Source organism: Tenrec ecaudatus, chromosome 1, assembly GCF_050624435.1.
Source record: "Tenrec ecaudatus isolate mTenEca1 chromosome 1, mTenEca1.hap1, whole genome shotgun sequence".
In the NCBI taxonomy this organism is placed as follows: domain Eukaryota; kingdom Metazoa; phylum Chordata; class Mammalia; order Afrosoricida; family Tenrecidae; genus Tenrec; species Tenrec ecaudatus.
This window is the reverse complement of record NC_134530.1, coordinates 65,919,665-65,938,412: the sequence shown is the minus strand read 5'-3', so window position 1 is coordinate 65,938,412 and position 18,748 is coordinate 65,919,665. Positions and strand designations below refer to the sequence as shown.

At 59.3% G+C, this 18,748-nt stretch overlaps 1 protein-coding gene across 1 annotated transcript in view; it reads left to right on the top strand.

The window, feature by feature from the left end:
* The window catches only part of HIVEP3 (HIVEP zinc finger 3), a 98,931-nt gene that overhangs the window by 74,596 nt on the left and 5,587 nt on the right, over window positions 1-18,748 (top strand). The window contains exons 4-6 of the mRNA XM_075554634.1: window positions 6,780-6,955; window positions 12,627-12,713; window positions 17,822-18,642. Coding sequence (XP_075410749.1) covers window positions 6,780-6,955; window positions 12,627-12,713; window positions 17,822-18,642 — 1,084 coding nt within the window. The remainder of the gene's footprint in view (window positions 1-6,779; window positions 6,956-12,626; window positions 12,714-17,821; window positions 18,643-18,748) is intronic.

Below are 18,748 nucleotides of genomic sequence, written 5' to 3'. Positions count from 1 at the left end.
AGAAGAAAATTCTGAATTTGTGGCTTTCTTGAAAATCCAGGAGGCTGTGGTTCACATGGCCTCAGTTTCCCTGGGTCTTTGGCTTAATGCTGCCCATTTCTGAGAGGGACTGTGGCCTGCCTTCCGCCTCAGCACAGTCCCCATCACACCCCTCACCTGCCCCAGCCATGGCACCTCACACCGGCCCCTAGGGCCCTGAGCCTCCAGGGTTCTGTTGTTTCAGAGGTCAGTGAAAAAGCCCCTTCTACCGCCATGTTCGAGCCATCATCGTTCATCCCCTTCCGGCCGTGGGAACCCCTTGGCCGGTCCTCCAGCCTCTGGTGGTCAGTGCTAAGGCCGGGGCACTCACAACCTTACAGAGCAGCTTCATGGCTGAGACCTCACCAGACTCAGAATCCAGGAACAGCGGTCTCACCGGCCACCTTACTGGGGTCCCACTGGACACATTTGTCTGTGACCCAGAGCACAGGGGTGCCAGCTCCTTGGGGAGTACTCTGCCCAGTGTTGTGTGCCTGGCGGGAACCTCCAGTTGCTTAGTCAGGTGGCTCGGGCAGCCCAGCCTCAGGATTCAAGTACAAGAAAGGGCCTCTAACCAGGTCACCACATGTCGTGTCTAAGATTGGAACCTGGCTCCAGTACCAGCCTCGCCACGTTCTAGCTGCCTTGTAACTTTGTAGCTCTGCGACTTTGGGCAAGTCATTCCATCGCTCCGTTTCCTTCCCTTATTGTTGCTGTTCGCTGCCCTGAGGTGAGCCCCAGAAGGGGCCAACTCATGCATGACCAAAACACTGCTCCACCCTGCACCATCCCCCAGGATGGGTCAGGGATTGGGACCAATGGGACCCACAGGTTTCTCAAAGGCTGGATGTTAGAAGTAGATCGCCAGGCCTTTCTTCCTAGTCCACCTCCGTCTGAAGCTCTGCTGTGAGCTGCGTCATAGCAGCTCACCATCGGCCTGGGGGTGGCTGTGTGTGAGATGCCCTGCGCGGGGAGCGAGCCTGAGGCTCCAGTATGGAAGGTCAGAACTCCACCCTGCACCACTCCTCCTGCTGCTGCAGTGTGCCCTCAAGCTGGCTCTGAGGCAGTCGGACCCTGGGGGACAGAGTAGGGTTTCCACAGCTGTCCATCAGCCTCATCTGTCTCTAAAGGGTTTGGGGAGACTGCATTGCGGGGAGTAGATGGCCTGGCCTTTCTTCTGAGGACTCTCAACTGCACTTGAACCTTGAGGGTTTTTTTGGGGGGGGACTGCTGAGTGAGTGAGTGAGTGATCCATCTGACCCCCCAGGGTCTACACACACGCACGCATGCACACACCAAACTCACTGCCATCTCTTTGATTCTGACTCATGGCAACCCTATAGGACAGGGTAGACCTGCCCCTATGCATTTCGGAGAATGTGACTCTTTATAGGAGTAGAAAGCCCCGTCTTTCTCCCATGTCCACCTCCTGACTGGGGTGGTTATTTGCGAATGGACTGCTCGTTTCTTTCTGGAAGGTAGGTGGTTAGGATTGGGGGCCAGGCACCCAGGGGAATGCCCCGCTGGAGATGAGGAGACTAGGGCACCATCTTCCCTAGGCTTGCATCTCAAAGGCGCGGGGCCTGTCTGGGCCCTGGAGAAGCTCGCCCCCAGGCTATAGCTCTAGAAGAATTCACATTTCTGCTCTGAGGGATTTACCTCCCTTTCAAAGGAGCTGACAAAGAGTTGACCATTACAAAGGGCTGGGCAAGAAGAGAGGAGGGCGTCTCCTCTTTTGCACCCATGGGATCAGCTGCTCCATTTGCATGTACCTTTCCCTCGGTCAGGGTGACCCAGGGTTGGCACTGTGGTGGAAGAATTTCCGCCTTCTGTGTAGGCAAGCCTGCTCAATTCCCGGCCAATGTGCCTCAGGCACTACCCATTCTCTGTGGACCTGGCAAGTTACTACAATGCTTAAAAGATCTTGGAGCTTCTAAATGATGATAGACTAGGAAGAAAGGCCTGGTGATCTCCTAGGCATCAGCCAGCAAATACTCTCTGGATCACAAGTGTGGTGCACAGCTAATCATGGGGAACAATGCCGGCATCCCTTCCTGCACAATGGGGAGGGAAACTTCCAAGGGGACAAGGTAGAAGCCTGTAACCCCAACAACATGCCAAAGCCCAGAGCACCCGGTTAAGCTCATGCTGGGGAACTCTGGGAGCAGGGTGGTTTAGGCTGAAGGTGTCTGCTGCTAGCATCCCCCTGTGGGGTCTGGCCGGGCCACCCAGGGCAGGAAGAGAGCCTTGGCAGTGTGCCGCCAGTGCTGTTGACTGAGTTCCCACTGGGTCTCAGGCACGTGCGAAGCTGAGGACACAATGGAGGAAGTGGACACAAGCTCCATCCTTTTGGGGACGGTGGGAGTGATGCTGGTACAAAGGCCATCATCTTGCATGCACACAGTAGGACAAGTGGGGTGATGGAGGGAGGAGAGTGTCGGCGCAGAGAGGGGTGTGTGGGAAGGCCTGGCCAAATCAGAGAAAGGTGTGTCTGGGACACACCAGGGGAAGAAGCAAGACCCTTGGCAAGGGCTTTGAGGCACAGTGAGGTCTGGCCTGGTTGGAGGGGCCTTGGGGGGTGGGCGGGGAGAATTGGCTCAAGAAGAGCTGGAGCAGTGAGCGGGCAAGTGGATGCCCCAGAAGGAGTGGGCGTTGACTCTGCAGGAAACAGGTGCTGCTCCCGGGCTGGGAGGAGGTATCAGGACTGGGTCTCATTCTGAGGTGCCCCTTGGGTCACTGGGTGACAGAAGAAGGGTGCAGTGTGGTGAGGGGACAAGGGGGGAGGAGTCTGGGGTCCATTGGCAAGGGGGTATATTTGGGAGCTCGTGTTGACTGTGTGTGGTGGGTTGAATAGCACAGTGGAGGAAATGGAGTCACCATAGTCAGACCCAGGGGGCTGGCCAGGCCAACCCGTGGCTGTGGTGCCGCCTGCTCACAAGTAAACCCAAGAAAGCTGCTGTGGGGGGCATGTGTGTGGCACCAGCTTATGAGGGTGAGGTCCTGAGACCACCAGGAGTACTGGGCAGACAGCAGAGGTACAGCAAAGAGGCCAGAGCTGGGGCGTGGAAGCAGTGGAAATTCAAGCCCTGTGCGGAGGGTGGCTGAGAGGGTACAGATCAGAGCCTTAAAGGGAGGGTGATGAGGAGGGCCCCCAGAGGAGAGAACCAGCCAAGCCAAGCAAACGCTTCTAGAAGGTGGCTCCATGAATGACCTTGGAGATGGCCGAAAGGAAAAGGCAGGATGGCCTTTGGATTGGGTGCCTGGGGCCTTGGCCTGAACAGTCTGAGCAGCAGGCAGCTCTCTCCACCCTGGGGGCTGCCGAGGGAAACCAAGAGACCAGTCCCTGGGGTGGGGGTGAGGTTGAGGGAGTGTGGGCCAGTGTGGGTGGGAGAGAACTAAGGCCCTTGGGAAGCTGCTGAGAGAAGGCCGTTGATCTGCCAAGTCTCTTTGCAGGCAGGAGAGGGTGGAGTGAGCCTTAGACAGAGGGAAGGTCCAGGCCACACAAAGGGGACAGATGTCCTGACCTGCGCCCTGCGAGAAGCTCAGAGCTGGACAGACCCCAGTCCCGGCATGATTGGTCGGAGCAGAGAAGTCACAGGCTCAAGGCCAGTCATGGACAGCCCTCTTCAAAGTCCTGGTGCCCCTCCACGGCCAGCCTCATCAAGTTCCCGTCTGGCACTGCATGCTGGACCTCCATGTCATCTTCCAGGCCTCTCGGACCTGCCCTATCACCGCCCTCTGACTTTTCTCTCCTTAGAGCAGTCATCTGGTGCCATTTTTGGTCTGCCAGCCTTATAATTTGGTGGCTCCCGGGTCCTTGCCTTCCCCACCGCTCCCTTTTCATTGGACATGCTTTCCTGGGAAGCCATCTCCTCTGCACCAAGCTGTGTCCCGGACACCAACTGCACTCTGCATTTCACCCTGTCTCCAGTGCCCCCTCACTCTCGACAGACCAACACTCTGGCCAGCATAGCCTCCACCCACGTCTGAATGTGACACTTGAGCGAGTCACGTTGAAAGCATTGGTTCCTTCTTTCTCCTTCACTGGGACCTCATCCCTGCCCACCTGGCTCCCAGGGCCTGTGGATTCTCGGCACAGAAGGCCCCAGAATCCCTGTCTGAGCACAGGAGCATCATGCATGAAGTCCTCCAGCAAGCCATTCCCTACAGTGGCAGCAAAGTACCCTCTCCACACTGGCAGTCCAGCAGAGCCAGCCTGCCCAGCCCCATCTCCTGTCGCCTTCCGGGCCCTCCAGGCCTTTGAATGCCCCTAGCCTTGGCCCTTGGGCTCCCTTGCCTGGAGTCCTCCCGGCCACCACCATCTCTTGACAATCCTTCTCGCTCACTCCAGTGATCCGCCACAGGCTGTGCTCTGTCCCCCAGCCAAGGCCCCAGCCCTTGAAGACCCACCGTCCTCTTCCTCTCTGCATATTTTTATTGTGAATTGCTACCGAGTCAACTCCGACTCACGGTGCTCTGTACCCAACAAAATGACATGCTGCCTGCTCCTGCACCTTCCTCAGAATCACCAGCTTGCGGGGAGCCCACCGATCCAGCTCCCCCACGATCCCCCACAGCTTGCTGGCCCTCTAGACAGGGGGACCTCCCCTAGTGGTGAGTCCCTCCCGGTGACGTGGCCAAAGCAGGCAACTCGGATGGTTTTCTGTTGTGGTCTGTAAGGATTTCATTGACGGGACATTCTTCCCCCGTCTCCTTCAGTGTGGAGGCCCCTGCTGAAGCCATGGGGACTCTGCAGGGATTTCGATTGCTGGTGGCATCGAGCAACACGCAGCAGCCACCACAGTGCCATGATCTGGTAAGGGTGTCCATCGCTCATTGGAGAAGACTGCTCTGCTTACGTTGGTTCAGGGGGAAGAAATTCAGGGACCTGAGAACAGCTGAGATGGGAGGACACCAAGCCTGCTTCTGAATTGCCCTGAAGCCTAGCCTACAGTCAAAACACAGTGGCTGCTGGGCCTGTGTGGTGGATGTGGCAGAAGCGAAGGCTGATGGAGCCCGCCATGGTCGGTGGCTAGGGTTAGGGTCATTGTGGCCCACTGACCATGGCTGAGCTTAGTGCCCAGGTGTTGGCAGAGCCCCCAGTGCCAAGAGGAGACGAGACCAGTCTCGCCTCTCTGCCCCTTGTTGGGCAAAGGAGCCCCTTGTTAGCCCATCTTCACCTAAAGATAGGGTCTCCAGCAGTCAGAAGACGTGGGATCAAAGTCTGATATGGGGAGCTGCTTGGAGGCCAGGAAGCTGCTGCCGGGGGGCAAACCGCTGTCACCAAGAGGCAGATAGGGCATGGTTGGCCCCAGGGATGCCCTTCATTAAGAGCAAAGTTGGTTCCCCATATTCTCACCAAAAGGGTTCCTCGTGACACTTGGGTTAACAAGCCCGTGAGCTGCCAATCAGAGTCAGGGCTGCAGCCTGCAGCTGCTCCATGGAGAAGGGTGAGACTGGCTGACCCTGTGCCCGGCCCTGTTATTCAGGACTGCAGGGGCTGCGACTTCTACCATGGCCTGAAGGTCCTCCCCCTGGACGCACCAGGGTGCTTTGCCCTAGAGCGGGTGACCCCCCCATCTGACACTGGCTGATCCAGCCCAGGCCTGAAAAAGTGAAGAAAGCTGCATGTCAGCCCACTGCCATTGCGTTGATTCTGACTCACAGCAACTGTCTAGGACAGGGTCGAGCTGCCCCTGCGGGTTTCCGAGACTAAACTCTTTCTGGGAGTAGAAAGCCTCGTCTTTCTCCTGCAGAGCAGAATGCTGTGAGTGGCGTTGGTTAACCAAATCTGAGGGTGTGTGTGTGTGTGTGTGTGTGTGTGTGTGTGTGTGTGTGTGTGTGTGTGTGTGTCATCTTCCCCATGGTGTCCAGGGTGCGTGTGGAGCATGGGCAGGGCTCCCACTAGGCATCGGGAGGAAGGCTGGTTCCACAGACCGGGAGGCCAGGCTCCTGTGCTGGCATCTGGGGTGAGAAGGCGTTTCTCCTGGACATATGCCAAAAGCCCCCTCAGCCCAACGTCTGCCTTAGCCTTCGCCGTGCCGCTGGAGACTTGGACGTGTATAGCATTAGACCCACTGAGTCATGATCCCATTGCGCCTTGTGAGAGTCAGGGGGGTGGACGCAGGAGCATCTCCGCGGCTGGCTGCCATCGGCAGCTCAGGAAAGCCTTGGGCACTTCCTGCTGCAAATCCAAGTGAGTCTTCAAGCTCTGTGAGAATCGGGGCGGCCCATAACTCGGAGTCCCAGAGACCCTCCACCATGGGGTACAGGAGGTACTCCCTGCTACCTCCCCTCATGCAGATGTTGGGTGGCTTATGAACCCCTCCCAGGAGGGTGGGCAGGCTTTGGGGCAGCTACTGCTCCTGGTCTGTCACTCTCTGGCTGGGGACATTGGGGGTGTGAGGGTGCTCCCCTCCTGCCGTGGCTGTGGTCTGTTTGGGCGGCGTGCCCAGCAGAGAGCGAGCCCTTGCTAAAGAATGGCTGCCAGGGCTGTCCTGGTGCTGTCTCTCATCATTGATTACTCCGTTGGCCTCGCTGGTAGTCTTGGTGGACATATACTATGCTCGGAGTCTGCTGCCTCTGGGGACTGGCAGGTGCAGGAACCCACCCACCCCATCCTCTCTGGTTCCGCGCCCTCCGCACACCCCCGCGTCCGCCCGGCCTGGAGGAAGCTAGAAACATGTCCATCTCCTGAGATGGAAGCTGCCTCTTCTCCTCCTTTTTTTTTTTCCCTTTACCATGACGCCTGTCGCTCATAGGTACAAATCAAACGAAGAGTATGTATATGTGAGAGGCCGCGGCCGAGGGAAATATGTTTGTGAGGAGTGTGGAATTCGCTGCAAGAAGCCCAGCATGCTGAAGAAACACATCCGCACCCACACTGACGTCCGGCCCTATGTGTGCAAGCACTGTCACTTTGCTTTTAAAACCAAAGGTAAGAGACAGACAGTCGGCCGGAGCCCCTGCCTCTGCCCAGTGCAGGGAGCGCCCCTCCGGCGGACCCAGCAGAGAGCTCAGGGGCCCAGAGCACCCCACTTCCCAAGAGCAGAAATGAGGCCAGAGGCTGCCCCCAGTCCCTCCTCAGAGTCCACATGCAGCCCCCCCCTCCCACCAGGCATACAGAGTCCAGCTCCCCGGTGGGGCTGGCCCTCTTCCCCCTACCCCCCACCCCCCATCCCCACTCTCTGCATGTGTCCTTAGCACTGATCTGATGAACTCAGCATCCACGTGTCCATCCCACCCTGAGCCTCTAGCACACACATCTCACATCTCACGCCAGAGCTGGCTCCGCCGCCAGGCCCTGGTCTGCCTGCCCCTCCCCTGTGGCGGCCAGGGTCAAGCCAGACTGTCGCAGTGCCCTGTGACAGGACGGAGGCCCAGTCCCAGAGGGTAGGTGTCCCAGGTGTGATGACCGGATGGATGGTGGGATGGATGGTGGTGGCTGGCCTGCTGCAGAGAGGGCTCGTCGCAGCTGCTGACTCAGTGGTCTGCTCCCACAGGACAGGCAAGGGACACACTGCAGCTGTCCCTTGTCCCTTGACACCTGACAGGGAGGGAGGTCCTGGGCTCTTGGCACCTTTGGTGGCTCCAGCCTCTTAGGCTTTGCAGTCTTCAGAGCAGGGTTTGGGGTAATGGCCCCACCTTTTCCTTTGCACAAGCTACACTCTGGTCTCCCCAGGACTGGGTCTGAGGCCGACTTCAGCGTTGCCCTGTGTGGACCTTCCTCTCGTTGGTGCAGCAGCTCTAGAGAGCACTCTCCCCGATTCCTGCCCACCCCCACCCCCTCACTCCCACCTTCCTGACTTCCTCATCCTCTTCCTGCCGGCCCCTCTCACCTGCTCTGCTCTCCCTAGTCAGGAGTGGATTGGTCAAACCTCTAGCTCAGGCCCCCCCCACCCCCTGCCTGGGTGCCTGTCCCCTGACCCAGGCACTCGCCACCACTGGACCTCTTCCGCCCCTTCACCAGCACCCTCAGGTGAAGGTCAGATATGCGCCCAGAGGTTCTGTCTGGGATAAGGTACCTGCCCTCCCGCTTCCTTTCCTGTGGTCCTCTTCTCTCTCTTGGTGTCACATAAGCAGCGTCCCTAAGGGGGCCCAGTCAGGGCTGGTGGACCGGGAGCCCCCATGCCTGGCCCCAGGCTGCAGCAAAGGCACCCAAGCCCTGGGACCCTGCCACCTCCCAGGCAGCTCAGCCCAGGGTGAGTTCCGCTGGAGATACAGCCCCCCTCTCCCCTGATGCGCCCCCTCCAGCCTCACTAGCTGGGACTGTGTGGAAAAGAGGCGGAGGGCAGGTTTTAATTTACAGTTAAGTCAGAGTCATCGAGTCTGAAAGCTAAGAACCTCTTGTCCAAGCCACGCACCTGCAGCCTCCAAAGAGGAGGAGAGTGAGCGCCAAAGGGGGAAGTCCTTGAACGCTAGAGCTGTCGCTGAGTCTGGGACACCTGCCCCTTGGCATGGCTCCCTTGCCCTCCTCTCATGAGCAGTCCCCATCTTCTCAGGAGAGGGCTGCAGAAGCTCCAGGCGGGTTGTCTCCAGCGCAGCGGAGGGACTGCTGCCCCTCTTGCAGACTACAGTATCCCCTTCTCAGCAGGGGGAGCCCAACCCCTGAGGCCCATCGGGCAGTCCCAGGTACCGCCTGCCTGGGAAACCCACCACATCATGTAAGACCCAAATATCCATCCAGACGTGAGCGGGTGGTCTCCTCAGCCTGAGCGAGACCCGGGTCTCCAGCAGGAGCCCACCTCCCCGCCGAGTCTGCCCCCAGCCCCTCTCCTGTGTCTCTGAGCCAGGACAGAGGCCAAGGGACTCCAGAGTGGGTCATCTGAGCAGAGGGCTGTGGACTGTCCCCAAGGTGTCTTGAAGACCCACGCTTTGCTCTCAACCAGTGACCAAGGAGTGTGACAAGCGCTTTCTCACATGTTCATGGGGCTTCCAGAAGAAAAGACCCAAAGACCCAAAGCAGTGAGTGATCTGAAGGGAAGGGACCTCGGACTCCGGGCTCCGGACTGGCTGAAGGGGCAGTGGGAAGCAGAGGAAGCGCCTCTGCCCTGCCCCGTCCCCCAGTGTGCAAGGGAAAGAGCCGAACCCTGGAGCTCCAAGGCCTCGTGTCCCCGTGGAGGCTGGCCTCCTCTCAGATCATTGGCCTGCACACCCCCCCTCCTCTCGGGAGCAGGGCCCTAGGTTGGGCCGTGTGAGAGCTGAGACTGGACCGGGGGCTCTGGGCCAGCCCTGACTCCGGCAGTCGGTCTGTGGGGCCTTCCTATGGCTGCGTCCTGTCCTGGGAAGCCCTTCCTGTCTGTCTCTGTCGGCCTGTCTGTGTGTCTGTCTCTGTGTCAGGCATTGTGGCAGCAGCCCAGGTCTGGGAGGGCTAACTGAAGGGCGCCTGAGTTGGGGGTGGGGCTGGAAAGGGCTGCTGGGAAGTCCCTGCGGAGCTCTGAGTGGGAGTTCACAGAGGCCCCGGGTTGGCTGTGCCAGGTACTGGCCATGTACTGACCCTGGTGCCGATCATCTCGGGGACAGGCTTTTGGTTGGGGGAGGAGCTGAACGAGGCAGACATGGACCCTGGTCAGTGCTCCCAGTGAAGGCTCCATCTCTGCTACACACGGCCCTCCATCCACTTGCCTTTCCTCCCTCGCTCCAGGGCAACCGAGCTTTTTGTGGGTGGTCAGGGTGGTGGGCGGAGCGGTGGGCTCTGTCTGCCTGGCAAGTTGGGGTTCCTGCCCACCTGGGCTGGGACAGGGTGCCCATCTGTAAACAAGGCCTGCAGCCCTTTGCCCTCCCTCTGGTCCCAACGAGGAGAGGTCCCTGAGGGAGCCCAGCCCAGGCTGCCCAGCCAGAATCTGCTCCACCTGAGTCCCCAACTCCTCGCCTGCCAGTTTCAGGGGTGGGGGCAGGGGAAGGCAGGCCTTGGGGGGCTCCAGGACCTGCTCCTGAGCCAGGAGAGGTAAATCCCTTGCCATCCCAGGTGCCCTATTAACACCTCTCTCCTCTACCCCCAGTAGAGGGGGTGCAGGCCACACCATGTGGTGAGCACCTAGTCTCTGGCAGACACACCAAGCTGCCCAGAGCTGCCACCCTGTGTGCATTTTCCCACCCACCCCACCTCCCACACACACACTCACTCTGTAAGGTAGGGGTTCTTTTCCAAGTTCAGACTCAGGGGTTCAGAAACAAACAGTAGAACACACATGGAGCAAGCAGCAGAGCCCAGGCTCAAAGCGAAGGCCACCAGCTCCTAAGCCGTTCTCAGCGCAGGCCCCCAAAGACCTCGGACCTGGTCCCAGGTGGACTCCGCGCTGACGAGCAGTGTGGTCTGGGCCAGCCATTGGGGGCACCATGTTGGTGATTGGGGCCCTCCCAGGGTATCCCAGCACCCAATCTTGTCTAATGGTATCAGTAGAACCTGCACCCAGAAGTAAAACAGAAGCTGGGGACACCTGGACCTGTTGGGGGTGGGCCAGGAGGGTCCTTCCTTGAAGAGCGTTCTCCACATTGGGTGAGTGTGCGCTCCTCATGTGCTCAGCATCCAACGCCAGCTTCAGGGAGACCTAACCCTCCCAGGCAGCACCTGGGCGATGACGGATGAGCCACGTTCAGGGTCCTCTGTGACCTGGGGTGGTCCCGGGAGCCTGGGCCTGGCTCCAGCACCTCAGGGCGCAGTTGGCATCTCTGGTCCATGGAGATACCAGCTCCGCTGCCTCTGCTTTTCAGTTGCCTTCTCTCACCTCCTGATCCTCCTACTCAGGCTTTCCCTGCCCTAGACAGTGAGGGCAGAGGTCCACAATGCCAAAGGGTCCTTTGGCACCTCTAGCCCCAGGACAACTTTGAAAGGTATGGCTCTGCTTCCGTTTGGCCAGAGGGAGAAAGCATGAGTTCTATACAGTGAATGGAGGGCAGAGCTGCGCTGAGAAAGTTAGGGTCATAGATTCGTGCTGAGGATAGGAAAGGGGGAAGGATCCAACTTCTCCTCTATTTGTGCTACCCTCGGACTGCACACCTTGGGCAATCCCAGCTTTAAATTCCCACTGGCCTCTTAGCCAGACCCCCCAAGGCTCCTGGAGATTCTCAAGATGATCGGGAAGTACCTTGCCTCATCCATGAGCTCTCTCTAATCCCCCATCCATCCATCCATCCATCCATCCATCCATCCATCCATCTATCATCCACCCATCCTCCCATTGACCCATCTCTCCCAGCCTCTCCTCTGTTTGTCTTCTTGCCCATTCACCTTCCATTTATGTTTGCATCCCACATCCGGGGCCTCTCCCATGCTCCTGTTTGCCCTCCCATTCATCGACCTTCCCCTTCTTTCACCCTCCTGTCCGCCTACACCAGCCGGTTGCTCTCTGTGGCCTCTGGTCTCCCGCATCTCATCCCTCATCGCTTTATGGACCCATTGTCCACTCACCCTTCCATTTATTCTCCACCAGCTCCTCTAGCTGTCGTCTGTCTCTCTGTCCGGTGTCCCATCCATCTGTCCATCTTCTTCCGGTTCTTCCTCCATCCACTCTGACTTCCTCTCATCCGCATATCCATTCATCCATTCACCCACCTCTCTATGCAGTCAGCCCAGGGCTCTCACACCCACCATTCTTCTCGCATCTATCCACTCATTGCAACTGAGCAACGAATGGAATTAATGCGTCACCGCACCTGACACCGGGGCTGTACCAGGAATTGGGTGACTGGCCACGTGGAAACCCCAGAGCAACAGAGAGCACACCCTATGTGGGGGTGGCTGCTGGGTTGAAAGGCAGCACCCAGCCTACATTCTCCTGGGGAAAAGTCCGGGTGTTCTACCCCCTCTTTCCCCAGGCACCCCTGCCTGCCCTCACAGCTTTGGGGCCTGTGAGGTTCTGTGCATCCTCAGGAAAGAGGTAGCCATTGTCACTGTACCTGATTCCACAGCTGCTGGCATGCGCATCTCGCTGTCAGGCTGGACTGAGGACTTGGGGCAGAGGCAGCCTCCTGTCTGACGGCTTGGTAGGCACGAACCCAGGGAGAACCCTGGCCTTCCAGGCACTGCTCCTTGGCAGGAAAGTAAGGCCAAGAAGGAGACACAGCTTCCTGAAGGAAGCCAAGGCCTGGGCCCCAGCCTCCTGGATCTTAGGTTCCGGCCTACCCCACTCCCCTGGCCCCACTTTCTGCCTTCTCCCCATGCTCAATAGTGACTGCCCTGGTTCCTCTTCCCAAACTCTGGGCTGGCGATCCCCTAGATGTGCCCTCAGCCCCACCCATTGTGTTAGTAGATGGGAGCCGCCATGACACCCCAGCCCTCATGAGGAGGGGTCCTGTTAGTCATATCTAACCATGTCACAGCTCTTGGGCCAGAGTGAAGGCAGAGGCAGGGGGAGCTGATGGCCCCTGAGGTCTTTTCCTCATTTGTGTCTTTGTAACCAGTGAGGGCTCTCTGCCCCTCACTGCCCTGTGCCCACCCATCCCAGTGCCTGTGTGCACCTTGAACAGGGCTGTGGCTTGGCATCCCGGCCTAGGCGCTGGGCACAGGGAGCACCCTGCCCTGCCCTCCCCAGGGCCTGCCTCTGTGCCTGGCCTGCCCCGCAGCAGACTTGCCAGCCGAGCCTGAACCTGCTCTTCTTTCTTTCCAGGGAATCTGACTAAGCACATGAAGTCCAAGGCCCACAGCAAAAAGTGCCAAGAGACAGGGGTGCTAGAGGAGCTGGAAGCCGAAGAAGGTACCTGAGTCTCCAGTCAAGTCTCCAACTCCCTCTTCCTCCTCCTCTGCCTCCCTCCTCCCTCCCTCCCCATCCTCCCATTCTGCCCTTCTCCCTTCTTCCCCCATCCCCCCTATTCCCTCTACCTCCTGTCCTTCCTCCTGGCCTTACCCAGCTCCCACCTACCTCGTGGCAAACCCCACTCCCCAGGCTCTTGCAATGTGCAGCCGCATCTAGTGGGCACTGTGTTCCCCAGGCCGGGGGTTGTGCTTAGAATGCAGATCAGACCTGACCCCAGTGTGTGCTCACTGGCCTTGGGTGAATTAATTTCTGATGGAGCCCTGCAGCGAGTGAGTATGTGCCAGGGCTCCGTGTGTGTGTGCGCGCGCGCGCATGTGCAGAGCCCCATGAGGCACCATGTATGTACAGCATGTGCAGGGCTCCCTGGGTGTGCAGAGCCCCCGAGACACTGCCCATGCACAAGTGTTCAGGGCTCCGTGTGTTCAAGTGTGCATGTGTGTATGTGTGGGGGGTAGCCCCTGTGAGACACTGTGTGTGTGCGATCTGTGCAGGGCTCCCTGGGTGTGTGTGCAGAGCCCCCTCATGCTTCACGTGGTGTTCGGGGTATCTGGGGCTGCTGCTCAGCCTGAACCCTCATTTCCAGCCTACCCTATACTCCCCTCCCTCCCACAGAGCCGCCCCCCACCCCGGTGCTCCCGCCTCTCTCAGGCAAGTCAGGAAGGGGTGCGATGCCTGAGAGAGAGCCCGGGCTGAGCTCTAGAACACCCCGCCAGCTGTTGATCTCGCTCTTTAGCCTGTCGCCCAGCTCTTGCCTTTGGGACAAGGAAGGGCAGGAAAGACCCCTAGGTGGAAGGGCCAGGCTATCCGCCTAGCCCACCCGCACCCCCCTCACACACACAGGGTGGGAATGGGGGGACCCACCTCACATGGGGGCTTCGAGAGCAAGCAGGGGTAAGGAGGAGGCGCTGGGGGGCCTGAGGCTTGTGCTCTATTCTTATGTCGCAGAGTCCCTTTCTACCTAGGCCAGGTGTGGTGGCTCACACCAGCAGCAGTTCACTCAGTACATCCTGTCACTATGTTACGACCGGTCACCCCAAGCCACACAACTCTTGACCCTGCCCTCATCCCTACCCACACACATGCCTGCACATTCAAGCCCACACTACCTACCGTGTAGAGCAGTGGTTCTCAACCTCTCTAGTGCCACAATCCTTTCATACAGTTCCTCATGTTGTGGTGACTCCCCAACCATACAATGATTTTTGTTGCTACTTCATCACTGTCATTTTGCTACTGTTTTGAATTGGGTGACACCTGTCAAAGGGCTGTTTGATCCCCAAAGGGGTTGCGGCGACCCACAGGTTGAGAACCGCTGGTCGAGAGAGTCTGAGAGCTTTCCAGAGAGCTGACAGGCCCTCTCACCCCCCTCCCTCACACACACACACACACACACACACACACACACACACAAACACACACACACACAGCCATGCCACTGTCGCCAAGAGTTGACAGGGGGAAGAGGCAGGTAAATCAGAGGCTGTGGGTCCAGCTGGCCCTGCCCAGCCAGGAGAGGGGACTAGTGTGACCCCTGCAGGTGGGTAGCCAAGCCATCTGTAGTAGGAGGCAGGGAGCGCCCCTCCACCCCTGGCAAGCCTTGATCCAAACCCCTAACAAAACGAGCCCTCTGCTTGATGCCAGCTCACCGCGAACCTAGTTTCTGAGACTGTGAGTTTATAGGAGCAGCCAGCTCCCCTGCTCTCCTGCAGCCAGCAATCCAGTACTTAACCCACGTCGTCACCAGTATTCCTTAGACCAGTCAGGTTCCTAAAAGACCGCTAAGCGTGAGACAAAGGGGGGGGGGGTGCGTGCACAGGTTGCTCCCTTTTGTTTTCCTCTTTGAGGGATGACCTAGCAAAAGAAGCGATGACAGAAAACACCTTGGTTAAAGAGAACCCAGTGGGCCCGGGCCCGTCCCTCCAAGCTGCCAGGTGGGGACTTGGCGTCTTCCAGGGACCCCAGCAGGCCATTAGCAGCACTGTCTCCTTGAAGATGCCGGCCATGTGGGTAGCCCCGATTTCAGCTGAGAAGGAAAGCCCAGAGAGGTCACACAGAGGCCACTGGCTCCCCACCACCTGAATGCCTGGTGGGCTGGACTTGTGTCCCGATGGGCAGGAGAGACTCTGGCCGGACCCTGGCCCTCGCCCAGCTCCCTTCTCCCCATGGGGCATACTGAGGTGTTCTGGCCCACCTTTGGTGAGGGTGCCATCCATGTACTTTTTCCAGAAACAATTCCCAGCAGTGCACAAGACCCAGCTTCTGCCCGCAGGAAGCTCACAGTCCAGAGGGGGACTGAAGCACTGACTGGTAGGGGGGCCAGCTGGATCACGTGGAAGGTGGTAGAGAGGTGTGAATGCACAGAGCCTTGAATAGAGCCAAGGTTCAGGGGCCAAGTAGTTTTCCAGGCAGAGGGTGCAGCAGGTGCAGGGACCTAGGACCCGAGGGCTTGGCCCGTGTGGCTGGAGCAGGTAGGCAGGGGCAGGGGAGGGGCGATGACATCAGAGGGAGCCGGAGCAGGTCCTGAGGGCAGTGAGATCTTGACTTGACTGAGATCTCAGGACTCCTCCTTGGACTTGCTGCGCTGGAGAATGGCCAGTAGGGGGCAGAGGTGCAAGCAGGGACCAGGCAGTGCTCTTAGCTTGGACCAAGTGGGCGTGGTAGGCAGATGCTAATATATTTGGAGGTAACGCTGACAGGTTTTGCTGATACATAATATTGGGTGAAGGCAGTTCATGAGCAAAAGAGGTGCAAGGCTGACTCCAAGGTTTATGGCCTAAGATACTGGAAGAGTGGAGGCACCCTACCCCAGGATTTGGAATCTTCAGGGAGGGGCATTAGTGTTGTGTCTGTTGAACAGGGAGGACACAGCCCGGGTGGATGGATGGATGGATGGATGGATGGATGGATGGATGGATGGATGGATGGATGGATGGATGGATGGATGGATGGATGGGGTGGATGGGGTGGATGGGGTGGAGGGGATGGATGGATTTTTTCCCGCCCCTGATGGTGATCATGCTGGGCAGGAACGCCACCTTGTGGCCAAGTCCCAGCGGCGCCATCTGACAGTTGGCTGTTCCTCTGTAGTCCCAGGCCCCCCACCCCAGTGGCAGGCTTTGTTGAGTGTTGTGATACTCCCACAATGGCCGGCCTGCTCCATGGGATGCTTTAGAAATGGGCTGCCCAGATGTGAGGGACCTAGCCCTGCACTAGCCAGGGGGCCTTAGCTTCATGTAAAGGTACCTCATCCCTATGCAGGGTTCTTCATCGGTAAAGAGCATCCTACTTGGCTGCCCATCAGATGACACTGCCACTGTCCCTCCCTCCTCCTGCCCCTCCCTTCCTAAGCGGCACCACCTCTCCCTCTGAGCCTCTTGACCTTCATCTGCAAAATGCTCACGGTGCAAAATCCCAGGAAGAGCTCCGAACAAAACCACAGAGACTTAGGAGGCCCAGGAATGTGGCCCTTCACGTTAGTGTTGGCCTGCTAGCTGCACGGTCAGCAGTTCAAACCCACTGGCCCTCCTGAGGGAAAGGGTGAGAGGCAGTCTCAAAAACCCTTTACAGCCGGAATGTGCTCAGTGGCAGTGGCTTGGGCTGTGCCAGGCTGCCCCTGCATGATGGACGCAGGGCTGGCCTCCCACCAGCTGCATGACGTTCTATCACTACAGAAGAGGAAACCCCACAGAGAGGGTTAGGTAGAATGGCTGACATCACACGGCAAGGAGTAGTGGAGCCAGGATTCAAACCCAAGCCTTCTCAGTGAGTGTAAAAATTTGAAGGCTGTGAACTAGTGTGGACTGAGCCCCTAGCCCTCTTCCTGCTCTCCACCCTCCAGGCTCTAGGTTAGGCTGCTAGTAAAATCTGCTCCTGCCTGTCACCACATGTAAATGAGGGAAAGGCCAGGTGAGTTCCAGGGATCCTTGTGTGCTTCCTAGAGGAAGTCAAGGCCAAGGGCAAAAGTGCAAAGTGGGCGGAATTCACGGCAACCCCACATACAACGAGGAGATGTTGCCAGGCCAACACCACCACCACCCCACCCCGCCCCAGTGCCGCCTGCCTGCCTCATCTTCCAGCACTCCAGCCAGCAAAATGCTGCAGTGATCTGCGGGGCTTCCCCTATGGAGAGGGTCAGGCCTGTCTCCTCAGTGTCCTCGGCTGGAACCTGTCCGAGCGGAGGGGCCCTGTGGGTGTTTGAAATCCTAGCAGCCCAGCTGCCGGCATCACAGCGAACACACACGCCACCACGGGCTCCCAAAGAGCAGCGACTCCTCTGGGCTCAAGGGTGGTGGGGATGGGGCCCTGAGCTGCAGCCAGTGCCCACTGACACCCACCGCCGCTGTTGGCACACGTGTGTTCACCGCCGCTGTTGGCACACGTGTGTTGGGCCTGCCTATGGCTCTGTCTAGAAGTAACAGACCCCCACCCCCTGCTCATGTGTGACTCATGATTCTGTGAGCCCCTGCTGGGTGCATGGAGGCACGGCTGGAGAACGGAAGTGCGCCCTGTCGACCCTGCCATCTCCCTCACGGGGTCAGTTGAGGGATCCTTCTGGGCCTTGGCTGTGTCGTCTGTAACGTGGGGCTAAGAACAGTAGCGAGCTCAGAGGGCTGCCTGAGGGCTGAGTGAGCGGGGATGCAGATGCCATCCTGAGCACAGAGCCTGCGCACAGGCGACATGGCAGCTACTGTTGTCAGTCTTTGCTGTCACTGAATGCATTGTGACTGCTGGTGGCGCCCTGTGTACAGAGTGGGGCTGTCCCATGGAGATTTCAAGGCTGTCACCTGTGGGAAGCAGGTCAGCGACCTGCCTCAGTAGTCGTACCAATAGGCAGCAGATAATCACAATACGATTGTTTACAAAGGGTTCCCACGTCCAATGTGTCCCTTGATCAGACCCAGAGCCCCATGCTGTTGCCATGCTTACTAGGCCCCGTTTGCGGATGAGAATACACAGGCCTGGAGAGCAGCTGGGGTGGGTATGGGGGGAGGCTGCTGACCCAGCGATCGCCCGACTGTGACCCTGTGTCCCCCGTGTGTGCCCGCCAGGAACCAGTGATGACCCGCTCCAGGACTCGGAAGGGCGCGAGGGCTCTGAGGCTGTGGAGGAGCACCAGTTTTCAGACCTGGAGGACTCCGACTCCGAGTCCGACCTCGACGAGGACGAGGACGAGGACGACGAGGAGAGCCAGGACGAGCGGTCCACACCGGCCTCCGAGGCGCCTGCGCCCAGGCCCGGCCCGCCGGCCTTGCTGCAGGCAGACTCCTCGCCCAGGCAGGCCCTTCCGCCCCCGGATGCCCCCGCCGACGCCCTGGAGGCGAGCGCCGGCTCCCCGTGCAGCCGCGGCACGCTGGCCCCTCTGCCACCCGGGCCGGCGCCCCCAGGCCCCGCGGAGAGGGACACAAGCCCGGGCCATGGCTCCAAGGCCGGGCTGCCCAGGAGTTCGTGGTCTCCGAGCGGAGAAGCCGCCGGCCGCCCACCGTCCGCCCGCAAACACTCACTCACCAAATACGACTCGTCCCCCCAGCGACACCCGTCGGCCTCCGCAGCCCCCAGCCCGCCAGGCAACCAGCCTGGCCCAGGGAGGGACAGGGGTCCTCTTCCCTGTGGCTCCCTGAGACTTGAGCTGTCGCCTCTCAGCCCCAGCCCCCCGCAGAGACAACTGGCCCCCGAACGCGAGGGCTCCACAGACCCAGGCCCTTCTGGACCCTCTTCCCCCAGGAGACGGTCCCCGGGGCAGGCCGAGTCACCGCCGTGGCCAGCGCTGCCAGGGACGTGGGCGTCGGGCAGCCCCGGTGTGGGGCCAGCCCTGCGGGCTCTACCTCACAAGCTTCTCAGCAGAAGCCCCGAGCAGGGCGCCTCTCCCTGGGTGAGTTCTGCTCTGTGGCGGTGGGAAGGATGAGTCATCCTGCATCCCAACCCCCCCCCCCCCAGGTTAACTAGCTTGACCACCTAGGTGGCAGGTGAACACCAGA